This window comes from Plasmopara halstedii (assembly GCF_900000015.1).
Source record: "Plasmopara halstedii genome assembly, contig: Scaffold_2061, whole genome shotgun sequence".
Taxonomy (NCBI): domain Eukaryota; phylum Oomycota; class Peronosporomycetes; order Peronosporales; family Peronosporaceae; genus Plasmopara; species Plasmopara halstedii.
In genome coordinates, this window is record NW_020188969.1 from 1,362,252 (window position 1) to 1,379,972 (window position 17,721).

General features: G+C 46.1%; 4 protein-coding genes across 4 annotated transcripts; 2 read left to right on the forward strand and 2 right to left on the reverse strand.

Moving 5' to 3' along the window:
• Positions 1-790: 790 nt before the first annotated feature.
• PHALS_02807 (FOG: Reverse transcriptase) lies at positions 791-3,549 on the reverse strand (the record flags this gene model as incomplete). The annotated part of the gene is made up of 2 exons (XM_024717256.1): positions 791-1,686; positions 3,393-3,549. The coding sequence occupies 2 exons, from the start codon at positions 3,547-3,549 to the stop codon at positions 791-793; spliced, it is 1,053 nt and encodes a 350-aa protein (XP_024582773.1).
• Positions 3,550-5,307: 1,758 nt separating this feature from the next.
• On the forward strand, positions 5,308-5,523 carry PHALS_02808 (uncharacterized protein; the record flags this gene model as incomplete). Its single annotated transcript, XM_024717258.1, has 2 exons — positions 5,308-5,334; positions 5,395-5,523. 2 exons carry the CDS (start codon positions 5,308-5,310, stop codon positions 5,521-5,523), a joined length of 156 nt encoding a protein of 51 aa, XP_024582774.1.
• A 3,180-nt stretch (positions 5,524-8,703) lies between these two features.
• On the forward strand, positions 8,704-12,875 carry PHALS_02809 (Phosphatidylinositol kinase (PIK-G2); the record flags this gene model as incomplete). Its single annotated transcript, XM_024717259.1, has 2 exons — positions 8,704-12,561; positions 12,636-12,875. The coding sequence occupies 2 exons, from the start codon at positions 8,704-8,706 to the stop codon at positions 12,873-12,875; spliced, it is 4,098 nt and encodes a 1,365-aa protein (XP_024582775.1).
• Positions 12,876-13,035: 160 nt separating this feature from the next.
• PHALS_02810 (uncharacterized protein) lies at positions 13,036-15,410 on the reverse strand (the record flags this gene model as incomplete). Its single annotated transcript, XM_024717260.1, has 3 exons — positions 13,036-13,151; positions 13,243-13,380; positions 13,451-15,410. The coding sequence occupies 3 exons, from the start codon at positions 15,408-15,410 to the stop codon at positions 13,036-13,038; spliced, it is 2,214 nt and encodes a 737-aa protein (XP_024582776.1).
• Positions 15,411-17,721: the final 2,311 nt, after the last annotated feature.

Here is a 17,721-nt window from a genome sequence, read left to right on the forward strand (position 1 = left end):
CTTGGCGTCGGACAACTATTCTCGACGCTCCACGGTGGAAGGAAGTCAGCTGTATGCTGAAACGCTGACAGCGCGGTTGGGTGACATCGTCACTGTTCGCCTAGCGACGGGGACACGTGTCACTGTCCCGAAGGTTCCTGTGGACTTCGGAGTCAAGTTCCTTGACTTTGATAGCGTGAAACGCTGTCTAGTCTTACTTGGATGCAAGGTGTGACCTCATCTTAGGAATGGCATGGTTGAAGCACCATGAGCCATGGATTGATTAGAGGTCAAAGACCTTGGGTCCTACGCGCACGTCTCCCGGTGGAGCTTTGGCGAGTTGTGAACCCACCTCTGCCAGGAGACAAAAGTGCTATTGGCGAGGGCACTGGACCTAGACGATCAACGTGCTGGACATTGGAATGTCCGAGTTGGTAGTCATCAACGTTGTATCGGACAGGAGACTTGAGCGTGGCTCGCGAGCTGATCGTGGAGTGGCACATAACCCACTGAGCGCTGCTCAAGTTTCGGAGTAGTCGCTGCATGTCACGCGTGACATGGTTGGCCAAGGGCCGAGGCATTGAGGGTAAGCCCCCCGTGATGCACATGAAGTGGCACGTAAGCCACTGAGCGCTGCTTGAGTATTAAAGCAGTCGCTGCATGTCATGCGTGTCATGCTCGGCCAAGGGCCGAGGCATCGAGGGCGAGGTCCCCGTGATGCACGTGATGTGGCACGTAAACTTCTGAGTACTGCTCTCGTTGCAAAGCAGTCGCTACATGCCATTGATGGCGTGGTCGGGATCGCCTTGCTTTACGCCGCGTGTGGGATGTATGGCCGGCTGGATATTGCCGTTGATAAGTAGGTGGCTTTTGGCTTGGTGTACAGTAGCTGGATATAAGTGACAAACTTTTTTCCAAAGCCCATGCGCACCAGCAGTCGGAAAATGTATGCCCAATTGACGCGATCAAACGACTTTTGAAAGGCCAAGAACATTGCATACGCCTCTTTGTCTTGGTTCGTGACAAGATCTTGCAAGTCGGCGAGAAAGCGCACGTGATGATGGATTGATCGACCATTGACAAAACCCTTCGGATCCGGATGAATCAAATTGACAATCACATTTTGTAGCCGATACGTTAGCGCTTTCGACAGCATTTTGAAGTCGACTGCAACGAGCGCGATTGGTCGGTAGTTACCTGGCTCAGTACGCAAACCTTTTTTGTGTATCAATACTACCGCAGATTTGTGCTGAGACACTAGGAGCTTACCGCGTCGAAGTCGATCATTGAAGATGACTACGAAGCACTCGTCAAACACGTCTGGTGCCACTTGGTAGAATCCAGCAGTCAAGCCATCCATACCTGGAGATGATGTCGCCTTCATATGGCCGATCGCACAAGCGAGGTCTGCTGTCGTCAGCTCAGCGTCTAGTATCTCAAGGTCGGAGTCTGTGACAAAACGCAAGACTGAGTCAAGAAGCTGTTTGCCGTCGTCGGGTGGAGGCGTTATACAAGTCGGACTATTGGCATTTCCCATCTTGGAGCCCCAATGCTCAGTGAAGGGCAGCAAGTTTTCGTGAGGGTTCGTCGAGACATCTCCACTCGATGTCACGACTCCCTCGATCGAAACACGCCGTAAACTTGTGTCCACTGGACAGAAGAAGACTTGCTGAACGTTCGCAGTTTGCTGCTCTGAAGTCGAATGCACTGTCTGGGATGTATTGGCTTATCTTAGCACCGTCTCCTTGAAGTAACGTATCGCTTTTTTTGGAGAGGTCAAAGTTGTTCTCGTTCGTCGATACGCAATAAAGCGAGGCGGCTTGGTCCAGTGCGATACGGGCGGCTTGGTTCAATGCGATACGGGCGGCTTCAATATTTTGCAATTCTTGCCGTCGTAGCATCTTATGAACTTCTTGTAACTGTGCCTTAATGCTTACCTTCCAAGTCTCCTAAATTTTGCCGGGGTTTTCAGCAATACGAAATAGTTCCAGAGCTCGGCTTCCTTCTCAATCGCAGAGACGACATTCAACTAGTCAAGCAGGTAGCGGGGAAACTTCCAGTACCCTCGCACCGTGGAGCTACGTGCTCGAGTGAAGCGAGACGCTGTGCGTAAGGTGATCACCAGCGTGCTTGGGCAGGAAGTACTCGGTCTTATCATAGTAATGGTCGCAGAACTCATCTGGCATCAAGGTGTGGTCAAGCCAATTCTTCCGCGGGAGTGGACCGGTGAACACGCGTTTGACGTTAAAATGGGTGCGCCTCGCATCGACCACGCAGATTTTTGCGAGCCACCCCAGACAGCTGGAGCGACTAGAGTCGTGGCGTAGATCGGGCTTCGATCAATCAAATATTTGGTCGAGGCTGTGCTCAATTCACTGATTACAAAGTGCATCGCGTCGTCCTCGAGCTCGTTGGTTGGCAGAACCGCAAAGAACTTCTGCTTCTCTTATCGATCGACGGGTGCATATACATTGTGAATGTAGACGGAGCGAGTTTGACCATCAATTTCACAGCGAGATTGCGTCCCGGCACTGATAGACGCGATAGATGAACATCCGTATTAAAGCCGGGAAGATCAGAGCGTAGAAGCGTCAGGACGCGACCACTCGTGGGTTGATCTAGCAGCTCGTTTGGAAGTGTTTTTATCTAAAGCTTGAGCTGAGATGAAAGCTGAAGGTCGAAAGATGCTGTGCGTCGCATAACAACGTTTCTTGGACGCACGATATCCAGCGGTGAGAAAGAAGGTTGTTGATTAGGAAATTTCCGTTCTTCTTGACACCATTCGTGTTCACCGTCATCATAGAAACGGTGTTCCAGGCGTGTTGTACGGCCGAGAAAACTTTAGTAGCGAGCGAGCAAGCCTTCCGACACTGGAGCCACCAGACCATCAGTGTCTACCTGAAGCTTTAGCACCGATGATCGACCGGGTAACAGCCATTGATCTTGCGCAGCGCTTCCAAATCATCAAGCAAATGCCCCTGCCAATGCAGTTCTCGACACTGCTTGATGTAGAGCAATCAGATGTTCGACCGCAGCAAAAGCAGTAGTGTGTTCGGGTGCAGGAAGCGCGAGTGATGTGCTGGGAGTTATTCGACCGGTTAACCAGTGAGGTACTGAATCATTTTACAACAGTATTGGAGCGATCGACATGAGCGCAAGCTCGAATATGCCGAGCGTCTTCGACGCACGTGACAGCTCCGTGACTTCGTCCGTATGGACCCACCACCTGGTACACGCCTTGACGATGTCAAGGCGATTTGCCGGTGCTGACATCTCCATGATACGCTTTCACTTCGTCAAAAACGTCGTGTCTTTGCTGGGATACGTCGCGCTCATCACACGGTTGATCAAGTGCAACTTCGCGAGATCGCCGATCAATCTGCCGTTGCCTGTCATCGCAAGCAAAAACGCACTATTAAACGCGAGCGGATTCGCAGCAGCCGACTTCACAATATGATCCGGGTTTGACGCATTTTCAATCGCTTTGACCATGCTAGACTCCAAATCATCATTCTTATCAAACTTGTCAGACAGCGTGTCAAGCAGTGCAGTATTCTCGTCGTTAGTCATCGACTCGGTTACCACGAGAATCGGCGTTGTCTTCGTCGCCTTCTTGATTCTCGTGTGGTGCTTATCAACGAAGAAAGCCGGTTTAGATGAGGTATTTATTGTATCGGGTCGCTTCACATTTACCGATACGATCTGCTTGAGCGCGCCGTGTCACTTGTTTGCAGTGGCGTCCTTAACCACAAAATAGACATCCATTGACTAAAACACCTGAAAGTATTTTGTAGTTGCTATGCCATTGAGCGGCTGTGGCTGCAGTTCTGCAAGCAGGGCCGTGAAATCAATATCAGCTAGGCTACGCTTCTTCTTGTTCTGGGCCATCGAGAAACCGTCCTAGCTGTCGCCATTTGTCAAAAGCAATAGCGGCACCTTTATCGTACCCATAGAACTGTCGAACGGTGAGATCTTACCATTTGAGTTATCGCACGTCGAGATTGAGAGCGCGTCGTTTCGGTCACTCGAAATTGGGGCAACTTGGATGACACCAGTAGGTAAGCCATGTGGAGCTTCGTGGTGGAGCTACGTTTTGCGCTTCTTAGTCCCTTTGACTGCCTTTTGCAGCGAGGTCAACGGCTTGCCGATCGGCTTTGTTTGTGCGGGCGTCTTTGACTGATTTTTCGGCATTTTCGGCTTCTGCGACGGCAACGGCTCGGCCAGAGGATCCGGACGCGGGATTCGTGAGCAGGTCAATATCGTGCAGCGAGCGGTAGCCGTATAGCAAACGCTCGGACTAGTACGGCGCGTTTTTTCGTGAGCTGGGTGTAGTTTTTTGTGAACAGCATTTGGTCACAGACTGAGCCGTTCACTACAAGCGGCGGAGGACACGTGATCGAGAGGAAGTACTCGCGCCACGTCGCCGAGTTCATGCCAGTTGTCATGTTCGCGGAACGTGTCAGTGTCATAAACCGGCTTGCACCCGATGCTGAAGAGCCGATGCAGGATCGTGTGCGGTTTCGTGTTTGAGTCGACGTTCGCGATGTCCGAGAAATATTTGCCCGCGAGGATGTCAAACTTCTTGAAGATGAACACACCACCAATGATATTAATCTTCGTGCGTTCAAGCTGTAAGCGAGCTTCCTTGGTCTTTACCTTGTCGCGAAGATTCCCATCAGGGAGTTTCGACACTTGACCAATCCCGTGTTCTACTTACAGTTTCTCAAGCGCGTCGTTGCCGTAGTGCAATCTAGTCAGCGATGCCATGATCTTCTGCAATGGAGTCTATGCGAAGAAGCGTCTCGTTTCAATTACCATGTTATAGCGTGCCTAGACAACTCATAAGGCCGCGCTTGATCTATGCGTTAGGTGACAAACGACCAGTCACGCCCGGCAGCGTACAGGCGCTCGATCAATTCGATGTCACAAGCGAGCGGCTTGGGTGTCTATCTGCGATTGAGCCAGGCGTCGAATACGGCTTAATCGCGCCAAATAAGCTCTTGACTTTGTAACAGCTCAGCCATCGTCGGATGCGCGTCGACAGGTGCGGGTGAAGCAGTATCTACGGGCGGTAGCTCCATCGGATCGTCGTCCGGAGCAGCAGTACTAGCGACGACTGCAGCGTCAGACGCGCGTCCTCCACCGTTCGGGGATCCAGATTCAGCAAGCACTGGTGCAGATGGCACGAAAAGTCCAGAAAAGGGAGGCTACTTAGGAGCGCAAGAATGAGATGGGATTAGATGGGCCGAGCCGGTGGGGCGCTCGTGCAAATTGGATTGAATGACTGATGAAGCACCTATAGGTGAATAGCTCTCTCCAAATTTCCAGATGGAGATAGGCCGCCCTTGCGACAGGGTGCGAGACTGGTTTCGGATCCAACGTCGACACCTAGTGTGACAATTGGAGACACGATAGGGATTTACGAATGGACGACCGGGAAAGACGTGTGATGGACAACCAATGAATTCATGGGTTAAGAAACAGCGGCAGCAGATGCAGAGAAGGAGGGATGGGGTTCCTCTTATGAATTTACTTGTGGGGTAGCTGGCAAATTGAGAAGTGGTCGGACAGCTCAGCTGAAATTTACTATGTATTAACTTATTACACGGCTATACCTACTCGGCCCTGACTAAGAAATTACATCGCTTCTTTCCTCTGGGACATTTTTTTCTTGCTTTTTTCTTGTACGAGCCGCCATCCCCAAGTCCATTTTTTGGCTATGTCGGTAATATTTAACATGCAGCCGACATTTCTTGCATGTCTGGTTTGATTATGAATTTCGTCCGCTGAGGGACTCAAACCCACAACACACACCGTTAGGCTCAGAAGCAGTGAACACTTGACCCACGTCACCGGGTCTATAGTCGTATAGCTCAACCGGCAAAGCACAGTACTGATAACGCTGCGGTCCAGGGTTCGAGCCCCTGGATGACCAATGCTAGAGAAATTTGCCTGAGTCGTTAGGTACTGCCAACAAAATTCTTCTTCGCTATAATTGCTTTGTGCGGGATTCTTATGTCATTGGTATTTTTTGCCAGCATGCAAAGGAGACTTCTAGCCACTCCCGGCCTTCGATGACATTGCTAATCGCTTTCCTGGTATCACAAATTATCGGAAACCTGCATAGAAAAACAATATTTTAGAATCATATTACAGAGGGTATAATATGTGAAAGTTATTGGAGGGAATATCTCAGCCACGTGTCACTTTCCAAATTTCTTGCTCCTGCGCAAGCTAACCCGGCACATCAGCACGGCACACTAACTTCCCTCCCAGACCCACCCATCCGAGCCACCTTCGCCGCCTAGAAGTCTAGCTTTACTCTGCGGGCTAGAATGATGATCCGGTTAAGGGTAGTGGGGGAATAGTGATGGTTTCTGGTGGAGGCAGATCGACGCACTCATACCCGATTAGCACAACCGTCTAGCCACCGTGATAACATGATTAGCAGCGGCAAGAACACGGACGGCGACAATAATGGCTCCAAGCTTCTCAAGTGTGTCCCATTTGACCACTTGCATGCGATAGAGTGAGTGAGTGAATGAAGATACGACGGAATGAGTGATTGAAAATATGCAGCGAATACGTGAAGATTCGAAGAAATGAGCGAGTGAAGATACGCGGAAATGAGTGAGTGGAGATACAAAAAGAGTGAATGAAAATTTACATGGAAGAGTTGGATATGAAGGATGTGCGAGGCAACTTATATATTGTTGGGCAGGCTTTCTGAGTGTATTTCAATCTCAGAATGTGCGTATAAGTATTGAACTTTACCCATCAAATTTTGAGTATGAATTCTGGCTCAGTGATTTGTTGTGCTGGCTATAATCTGTTGAGTGAGGGTTTAAGTCCTGCAATTGTATAAGTTGGGAAGCAGCTACTTAGTGTTTGGGGTTCACCTAGGCTCCCCAGAAGGAATCACGCCCCTCGGCCGCCTTTTGATCTTTTGATATTTGATCATAGGATATTAATTTGATGTACCCACAAATTCTTTTCTTTACGTATCATTAGATTGTATATTAGAGTTAATACTGTATAGTGTATAATATTAGCTAGATACAACTGAGAATTCATAACGTCTATAAACCATAATATAGACAAACTTTCGATTTACCTACACGACCGCTCAATCACACGATGAATATACTAACAAAACTTTTAAGCAACAAAACACCAAGGCGCTACTAGCACATTAACAGGCGTCGATACAATCAGGGGTGTCACTACAATGAGGTATCAATGATACGCTGCTTCTCGAAGCGATCATTATTTTTACTCACATACCACTTACTTCTTACAGCTACACTATAAATCTTTTACATTGTGATAATTAATTACGTTCAACAGCAATAAAGGAGACATCACACTGTTTTGTACATCCGGCTCTATTTACAGCTAGAAGTCTTATTTACATGCGTAAGTAGAGTCCGCCTTCATATGCATCACGTAACTGCCTTTTGTAACATAATTCAGCTAGCACGACATATAACGATAAAAATAGAATTCTACACAAGTCGATTATAACGGGGAGGTAATTTGTAGCAGTACATTACGGCTCAATTAATTTTCTACAGCAATGGTCATACACGAGCTTGAAATATGGACAAATTATTTCCCCGTTATAATTGACTTGTTCGGGATTCTTTTTTAATCCTAAGATGGTAATGTGATGCAAATAAAGGTGAACTATACTTAACGCACGCAAATATGACTTCCAGCTCGAAATAGTAGCCGGATATTCAAATCAGTGTGATGTCACCTTCATTGCTGTTGAATGTAATTAATCATCACAATGCAAAAGATCTTTGTGGAGTTGTGTGAAGTAACTGGTTTGTAAGTAAAAATAATGATTGCTTAGCATTGATACACCTGATTGTTTTGACACCCCTGATTGTATCGACGCATGTAAATGTACTAGCGCCTTGGTGTTTTGATGCCTAACGAATGTTTTCTTTGTATAATTATCGGGTGATTGTGTGCCCGTGAGCAGTCGTACATAGAGCGCAATGCTAATGACGCTGCGGTCCATGGTTTGAGCTCCTTTATAAACATTGCTGGAGAAAATTGCCTGAGCCGTTATTTACTGCCAAACAGTACTTCTCCGTTATAATTGACTTGTCTGGGATTCTTTATTCATCGCGCTGGCTCAATTATCTTATAAAAAGCAGTAACTTAATGCAAATGATGGATCCTTGGACCCTTTAGATCATATATTTCTTTGCAAGGGGCCACGACAACCCTGTTGTGATACCTATTAATTTGCACATGGGGTCTTCCGATAAAGGTCACATTTCTTAAATGTTAGACCAGATGCGCGCCCTCACGATTGCGCTGGGACGAGTCTAATGTGAGCAACTATTTTCAAATATATATAAATGCACACCACACACGGCTGGCAATCAGCTAATTAATGCACTCAGGGTGTATTGTAATGAAAAGCTTTTCTGGCTACGATTTGTTGTGTGATATTGTTTGAATTTACGCATGGTTTTAGGAAAAGACGCCTTGAAAATATCGAAAAGTAGTTAGCAAGCTACCTTAACCTACCCCGCAAGAACCACAAAAGCATTTACAATCAAGCGTTTGCCTTCACACTGAGCCCACTTCCTCTCTGTCTCTGCCAACGTCGAGGTAGCATCACGGACAATCTTGAGGCAACTTCAGTGGTGTGAGGACCATCATTGCCTTTTTTCACAAACTAGTTGTCTCTGACAGCAAAATAGTATGACCGAAGATCCTAATACTCAGTCAGCTGCAGAAGGCGGTGAATCATTGGGCAGCGCCGATAATGTCTGTAATATGCAATCCGCAGCTACTGGATCTTCCTCAACGCTTACGCGAGTGGTCGATTCCGAGCGCTGCAGTTCGACTTATACCATAAGTCCTTCCATTTCCGGTAGCGCGTCATCATCCATGGAGTTGCTTGGTCCGCTCGGCGTCGAGCTTGATGGGCTGGGTATCAAGGGTTATTTAAGCTTGCGTGATGAAGGAGTGACTTACCACCGTATGAAACGTTACTATTGCCGATGTGTGGGCATCAACTTCTCGCGATTTGCGTCTCGGGATGCAGCGTCAGCTATGATCGCTGCACTATATAGTGCTGAAGTGCAGAAGGTGGAATCGTGGGACGGAAAGGGTTTATGGCATACTTACCGCTATTCCTTCAAGCTATCGCTAACGTCCGGCATTGTGTTCAACGTGGACGCCGACACAGAGGAGGACAAATGTCAGTGGATCGACTATATCGAAAAGGCGCTGAAAGGAACGAATGCTGCAGTAGAGAAATGGAGTGCACGTGCCTTAGTAGACCCTGACATCATGAAACTTTCTCCTGGAGGCATCACGTTTGCCGATAGAAAATGCAGTCCGCCTAAGTTTAAAAATGACGTGACGTGCTGTCACTATGGTTGTCTTGTCCGATTTGACGGCACTGGAAAGAGGCAACATCACTGTCGAAATTGTGGCGGATCTGTGTGCTCGGATCACAGCGCAAGATTCGCTACTCTTCGGCATTTCCACATGAATCACGCTGTGCGCCTATGCATGGGATGCCACCGGGTCCAGCATTTTACTCTGTGGCTTGGAATGCTACTTCAACGTCTTCATATTGTTCAACATGGAGAAGTAGGTATATTGGAACCAGCTTTGACTCAGGCTGACGAAGACGAAGTCGAAGTATTGTTTGCGATATTTCGAGACGACACGTTCGGTGTCTCGGACGTAATTCAAGTGCTTCATTTACATCGTTATGGGTGCGATGAAGCTTACGCTCATGCTGTGAACAAACTCTTGGAACTGTCTATAACAAATTTAGCGGATTTTGAATTCTTTCTACCCCAAATATTTCAGATTTGGCTCACGATAGACTGGGCAAATAACAATATAAAAGCAGCACTATTGTTTCGAGCAATCTGCTATGCGACTCAGCTACATATTCGCCTCGCGACAGCTGTTTACTGGCTTACCCGCGCAGCTATCGACGATAGCTGTGGTTGGGGCTTTGGACAGTCGGAACTGTACATCCCCGATTGCCTCTATCGAAAGATGTGCATGTGCAAGCTACTAATGATTAACGTTGAGATGCAAATTTTTCAAGGCGACTGGTCCTTTCACCCAGATCAGGATTTACCAGCGACGCCAGAGCAAGCTGCTATCATTAAGTGCCTCTTTGATCGCTTGATCATCCTCGTTCGCACGAATTCGAAAATCCCCATTTCGCTCGGCGCCATTTGTGATGCCATGAGTGAAAGCTCCATCCCACAAACATTTTTAGCAAGCGATACGTCTCTACGGGACTGGTATCGCGATAATACAATGGAGCGTCAGATCTTTACGACTCAAATTAAGTTTATCGGAGAGCTTTGTGCTATGACTGAACGTCTACGATTCTGCTCTCCTCTTGAGCGCAAGAAGGCATTGAAGGATGAACTGCAGAAACTACAACTGCTTGAAGGAGCTTATTGCCCTTTAGGCTCCTGTGAAATTCCACTGCAGCAGTTTATTGCGACCATTCGAGAAGAAGGAACGGTGTTTACGACTAGGGCTCGAGCGCCAACACTTTTTTTTTTTGAAGTTGCGAAATTGAAGTCAGCAAGCGCATGGCTTCACCGCAGTCGATCACGCAGATTCAGCACTCATCGTGACAAACTAAGCGATTCCGGTGGGGTTTTCGATGTGAACAGATTTACAACTGCTTTCGACAGTGTGGTAGCAGAAAATGCCATCGAATTGGCAACGAGTAGCGATATTGCTCAAGTGATTGCGCTGGATACCTTTTCGGGAGACGAAGATGAACAAGACAATATTAATCTTAACGACAAGTACGATGGGTCAAATACTTCAGTTGGTGCTGAATTAGCAGTCAGCAACGGAATGAAAATTATTAGAGAACGCATTTCTTCGGATCCTCCAGCCTCGCTGGTTACTCTTGCTCGAGCAGTTGGTGGTATCAAAAAATACAGTCATCGTGTCCGCTCAGGATCGCTTATAGGTTCGACAACAAAGTCGCTGGACTCTATCATTGCATCTTGCGCTGACACGATTAAAAGTCGACGAAAGCGCTCAATAAGTGAAGGATCGGGGATTAGCAACTCAGAGTCGATGCTGAATCTTGATCCGGGCGTCACGTCGAAAGAAGTTGAAAATTTCACTTACGATCAGTTGATCTCAATGGCTCAGAACATGGAATTAAATATGTCTGAGAGTCACCCCGCTGGGCGCGTTACATTTACAGGGAAAAAAATTGTCAGTTGGATGATTAAAAATGATATTGTCTCGAATAAAGCCCACGCGCTCTGGCTCGGAAGTGAAATGCTTCGCTGCGGTGCTCTCGAGATGACGCCATCGACATCTAGTTCATTTAGTGGATTCGCTGCTGATGATGCGACAATATATCAATTGAAAATAAACTCAATATCTCAATCTGAAGTGCCTCGACACGCATTGCAATTCAAAATGTCGCCCACTTTAGAGCAACATCCCCGTTCAACGGTTTCGGAAGCAGCTACACCGGAATCTCTTTCTCTTTGCCCCTCCTCACGTCTGACAGTCAAATCTTATGAGACAAAAGCGGACATTGCCGACATGGCTGATGTCATAGATATAAGATTGACAGAAGCGTCAGTGGAATGCGCTCTAAACTTTTCTTTAAGGGCTCCGAATAAATTTAATGACTTTCTCTCAGGCTCCTCAGACGACAGACATTCAGTTGCTTCAAATTTTCAAAGTAGTTCGCTACTGTCAAAATTTAAGCCTGACGCAGCTATCGAGGCAATGAAATCAATTGAGCTAGCAATGCTGCAGCATGTTTTGTCACAAGAGAGCGTGCAAAATTGTGTCCAACTTGGGCAAGACCTAAATTTTTTAAAAGACCAGCTGAATATTGTATACGAATACGTCATTGACAAACAAAAACGTCTGCATTTTGCGGTGGAGTCGACATTCGGAGAAAGTTTTGAAGAGAAAAAGAAGCGCTTGCGAAAAACGTCTTCTTACAATGTGGGATCGGAGTTGAAAAGTTGGGATTGCGTCGCTTTCATTGTAAAGTCTAATGATGACTTGCGGCAGGAAGCGTTGTGTCAGCAGATCATTCGTCAGCTTCAGGACATATTTCAAAGCGCGGACCTGCCTCTTCGATTGTTGCCGTACGAGATTATTGCTACATCAGCGTCTACGGGCTTGATTGGGTACGTAAAGAATGCAGTATCTTTGGATAGTTTAAAGAAAAAAAGCAACTACACCACGCTGGCGGATCATTTTACTAAGACATATGGCCAAGCGGATTCTGCCGCGTACAAGACGGTCATGACAAATTTCGTGCGAAGCATGGCTGCGTATTCCTTGGTATGTTACCTTTTGCAGATAAAGGACCGGCACAACGGCAATATCATGATTGATAGCGATGGACATGTCATCCACATAGACTTTGGCTTTATCCTCGGCATCGCCCCAGGCGGCCGGTTTAGCCTGGAAACGGCACCGTTCAAGCTGACGGGAGAGATGGTTGATGCCATGGGAGGAACTCAGTCGGACTACTTCAAGGCCTACGTCATTTTTCTTATCCAAGGTTTTTTGGCTTTACAGGTTTTGTAATGTTAATGGTCAAGCTTGATGGATCATGCTAACCTTGAATGATTGTGCAATTTTATTTTATGCAGCAACACGCCGATACCATTCTAATGATGATCGCAATTATGTCTCAAGAATCGTCTTGCCCATGTTTCTTAACACAGAATCCGCGAGAGATTTTAAGCGCAACCAAGCAACTTTTACGCCTTGAATACGACCAGAGTCAGGTCATCAAGCATGTGATTAGTCTCGTCCGTCGAAGTCACAACAGCTATCGAACCCGCCAGTACGACGTTTTTCAGCGAATGACAAATGGCATTTTACCCTAAGGGTTCATCAGGCTGTAGGCAACCATCAGGTAAGAAGTTAAAAATTCATTAGCCCGACTCAATTCTGTTCAGTCTTGTGGTCGATACCTTTCCATTATATATTTTCTACGAGGACAACTAGGTGGGCAACAAGTGGCGGTGCCATTTTGATAGTCGCTTTTTAAAGCGACGAGAACGGATTCTTGGATGACTTTTTCAGCTTTGCTACGGATAATTTGCCGATAGAAAATTGATTTCGCGTGAGGATCGGAAGTAAAACGCTGTTCGACTCGTGCACTGTAAAATGATGTAATGAGAATTGATGCCGAAAAGAAATTTCTCTTTTGTTCTTAGCGAGAATCACTTAGATACGAATAAACACACGTACATTTTTGCGGTAGGTCCGACGAAAGCATATTCTGTGGCAGTTCTTGTTCTTGCAATGAAACAACGCAGTTAACATTCTCCTTTTTTGAATTTTTATTTTCTTTAGCAAGCACAGGCGTCAACAATTCTTCACCCGTATCTACATGTTTACCACAAGCGTGAGTTCTTCGATAACATTGAACCGTCGATTTAGCAGCACATGTCCTAACCGTTCTTGGTCAAATCGGCCAGAAGGCCTTGGGAGTAAGCAAGTTCGTCGTCGTCCGAAGACGACGATGAACTACTCTCAACAGGTGCAGCAAATTTTGAAAAGCGCTTTGTTACTTTGACACCAACTGAAGCATCTGAGTCCGACAAAGATTGGATTAACATTTTTCTGGCAGAGTTCGACGTCTCTTTAACATTGCCACCAATATTCTTCGCTTCAGCACACTCTCCCTGAATATTGTCGTTAGCCTCTTTCTCTTGAGCGAGTCGCTTTTTCGTCTTTTCCAAAATTGTTTGAAATCGTGATTTTGGGCCCTCGCTCGTAATTTCGTCGTGCGAATCCTGCTTAGCACTACGGACAGCTGTGGCTTTTAGAGCAGGCCTATTACCACTTTCCGGCTCCTGACCAGTAATCAGCTCGCCTGCCTGAGTCGACAGGGTGGACAGTCTAGGGCTGGACCTAGACACATCATTTGGAGTAGAAATCGTACCACTTCCAATGCCCTTGGATATTTTAGACACCTTTGCCACCGATTCAGATTTTTTGTCAGCTGGTATTGCTGTTGTGACAGGTTTCTTTGCACGTTTGGTCACTGGTCTGGTTGCATCATTCTTTATCTTCTTCAAATTAGAAGTTGGAGAAGTTGATTCACTCGCAGTAGACGAGTCATCGTTGGCCTTCACCAATACCTTTGTAGCCATGTTTTTTTTCGAACCCTTTTCAGACTCAAACATATTGGTCGGTGTAGCCTTTGTTCGCAATTCAGCTGCTCCCTTGATCTTGGTCGATCTTGCGCTCATATTTTCATCTATCACCTTTGATGCTCGATTTACCTTAGTTTTTATCACTTCGGATTTTCTTTTCTTCTTGGCTGGGGATTTACAGGAATTCGACGTGATATCTGCTTTTGAGGTATCTAGGGAAGTAGATTTGCGCTTCTTCTCGCTGTTAAAAGGCGCTTTCGGTGCCACATCACTTCCACCATGTGAAAGAGAATTTGCAACCAAAGCTGCGCCCGATGAAGCTGCATCGTGCTTTGCTGCAAGCATCTTCTTCAGGAGAGCGTTTTCACTCTTTTTCGAAATGGCCTTTTTGGAACCACTGGGAGAAAGAGAATTCTTATCTTCTGTCACCTTGGTCGACCTACTCGTCTTCTCTGCAACATCTCCTACGTCTTTTACCGTAGTCTTTGTCGTCAATTGGAGACCGTAATTTTCTTCAACCGACTTCGGCATCTTACATCGATGTTTCTTCAGCCCATTTCTTCCGTGCTTTTCCTCAGCGACAACATTCGATTTATCATAGCTTTCTGACCCCGCGACTGTCTTCACAGATTTCAGCGAGATCTTTTTGGACGCTGAAATTGCCTCATCAGTCATCGTCCTGGTATAGTTATTCTCAACTTCATCAGTTTTCTTTGTGACAATCCGGTTTTCGCTGTCCGAAGCTAGTTTTTTCGATGTTCGCTTCTTCTTTTCAGCAGCAGTCTTCTTCGAAGCCATCTTCTCCACGGCATCTTCCCTGTTGATATGTGTATCTGTAGCTACCACCCCAGAGCCTTGGACAGAGGATTTTGCGATGGTCGACGCAATGTGCAGATCTGTCGCCTTCCTAACGGTTGCTGGATGTGTTAGCTGCTCCAATTCGTTTACCACGATATAGATTTGCTCCATATTTTGAAACACGTTACCGATCTGAACGTTTTTGGCAAGATCCACAAAGACATGAGGTGCTTGCTGGCGTGCTGTAGTGTGTGCGCGTCGGTCCAGCACTAACTCTAGTGCCACGCACTTCTGTATCCGCAAGTTTCGGCTGAGCGGTGGCAGCTGCGGAAACACGCGCGAATATTCATCGACAATTAAATTTTCCAGTTCTGCAATAGTGCGTACGCGAGGCGTCTGCACTAGAATTACGCCTTCCTTTTCGGGAAGCATGGCTAGGAGGACCATCTCGCACTCCATCTTCGGTTTGTTGTCGTTTTTGATGGCTATGAAACACTCGTACCTAAATGGAAATTGATCCTTTTTCGACGAATCGATACTGCTCCAATATTTATATTAAACAAACCATGTGCAACGGAGTTGCCGTGTACTTTGCACGAAAAAAGCTGCGATTCAATGAGCCCGCGTTTGAGAACACGCAAAGGTTGAGCTCATACGCTCGACCCAGGAGTTAGACAAAGTGTCTCTACGACTAACTCGTCTCCTAAGTTGCCCTGCTATTCTAAGAGTGAGATACATTTAGGATGAATGCTTTGAAGATGAAAAATAACGAAAGGTCAAAAATTATTAGTATGAATTCACGAACTGCAAATATTTGATGATGAACTTAGAGGGACGTGAAACCTTAAGGCCGTGTGGTGGTAGTTTTAAGCGGTATGGGCAGACGTTGTGACCTCGAGACAACTTTTACTGCTTCAAGCGGCAGATTATTCTGGGCAGAGCCCGAGTCGGACGACTCTTAGCGCGCAAGCCGTTCGTCTCTATGTGTGGCAGGATTTGCCACGTTTCCTGTGTTCTAAGTTAGAAAATGATTGGACCAAAAAATTCGACATTTCTTAATATTCAGTATCGCTTCAAGATAGACAAAGTATTTGCTGAAGAAGAAGAGCCACTGGACAAGATTTATTATCTGTTTTGATACTAGCAGTATTCTTTTCATTTGTCAAACGTTCGTAGAAGCTTACCATCTCACGAATAGCAATGTTAGAATTTGCTGAACAGTCAAACTAGGAATTTCATCATGATGGAAAGCGATAGCGAGGGATTGACGGTACCTTCATAGACAGTGGAGGTGTGTATGGCTTGTTGACAGGTTCAAAGCTGCCGTCTTAGATTAAGAGACGTGCCGCAAGCGTGATACAATCCATTTTCCTGTGTAGCTTGCATGAAGCTGGAAACGGAGTCAGAGAGAGGAAAATGACATATGATGACATCAGCAAGAAGAGCCATTTAACAGTTAGGAAAAACGCATAAAGTAGTGCGCTTGATGTTAATTGGCCAATGACGAACGGATCATTATCAGATCTATTGCAACGCCCACGCTTACATTTCTCATTAATGATGGCATCTTAGCATAAATATATTAAATCATACTAAGTCTGCAACTGCAAGCATAAAAAACAAACATGAGTTTTGCAAAAAATGCAGCGTACCATGGAACCCGCGATGTTATGATAGATGGCCTTGAACCGTACACATTACGGGGTCCCCAGTCGTGATTGATCTTGAGAAGCGTTAAAGTCACTTTACAAAAGGCTTGCAATGAAAAGTCAAAATTGAGTCGGCAGCGAGAAAATAAGCCAAAAATCAGTGCTGTCTGTTCTTAAACATGATGTGGTTGTCACCGTTTTTCTATTTGATAAAATTGATCAAGACTTTGGTCCGTTGAGTATAAATCCGCCATTACTCGCTATGACGGAAGCAAATATTTTGGTTTTGCCTGCGTGCATCGAACAATGTCCATCAGCGCACTAATTTGATACGCTCTTTTGTGCAAGCTGCAGTATTGCTGACCGCTTATACCGTCTCTGTAAAGCTGTAGGTTGCGTTTTGTTTGTTAAGCCTGCTGCAATTTGCAAGGAGTAAAATCACGTCGACGAATTGTATTTACTGTAACGTGGACCAGAACGACGCGAAGAGCAATACAGCCGGCCACACCATCATCATATTTGATTATGTGATTAATAAAAGGACGTGCCGAATAGTAAGCCAGAAGTCGTTCGTTATCCACTGCGTGCCGCTGCAGAAAGACGCTCATTCTTACATACGAGCTCAGACATACAACATCCCTTTCCACATCAGTTTGCTGCGTATTACGTTAATGTGTCGACGATGGCAATACGCACGATTCAGATCGAGCGGGGCGGGCTCGGTGTCGGCCCGAGTCATTAGTTGATAGTTTTGCATACTGTTACGTCACGGTAATTCCTGCACATTTGGTGGGTATTATTATGCAAGCTTTAGTGTATCCGGACGCCATAGTTGTTGATCGATTACACAACGTTTCTATTTGGTGAGCGGTCGTATAGCTCACTTGAAGGATGTCTATATTGAAAATTTTAGACGAAAGACTAATCAACTTGCTTGGCTAAGTTAGTCTGTTCTCCTATACTGTTCAGCTTTTATTGGTCCCATTTCCTGACGATATTTTTATCCAATCCGCGGTCATTTAGGGTTACCAGAGGTCCATGAGTATGGACTTTGTGTTTGACTTGCCAAAGGACTCGGCGGGCAACATGGGTGCGGTGGTCTTTGTGGCTCGTTTGAGCAA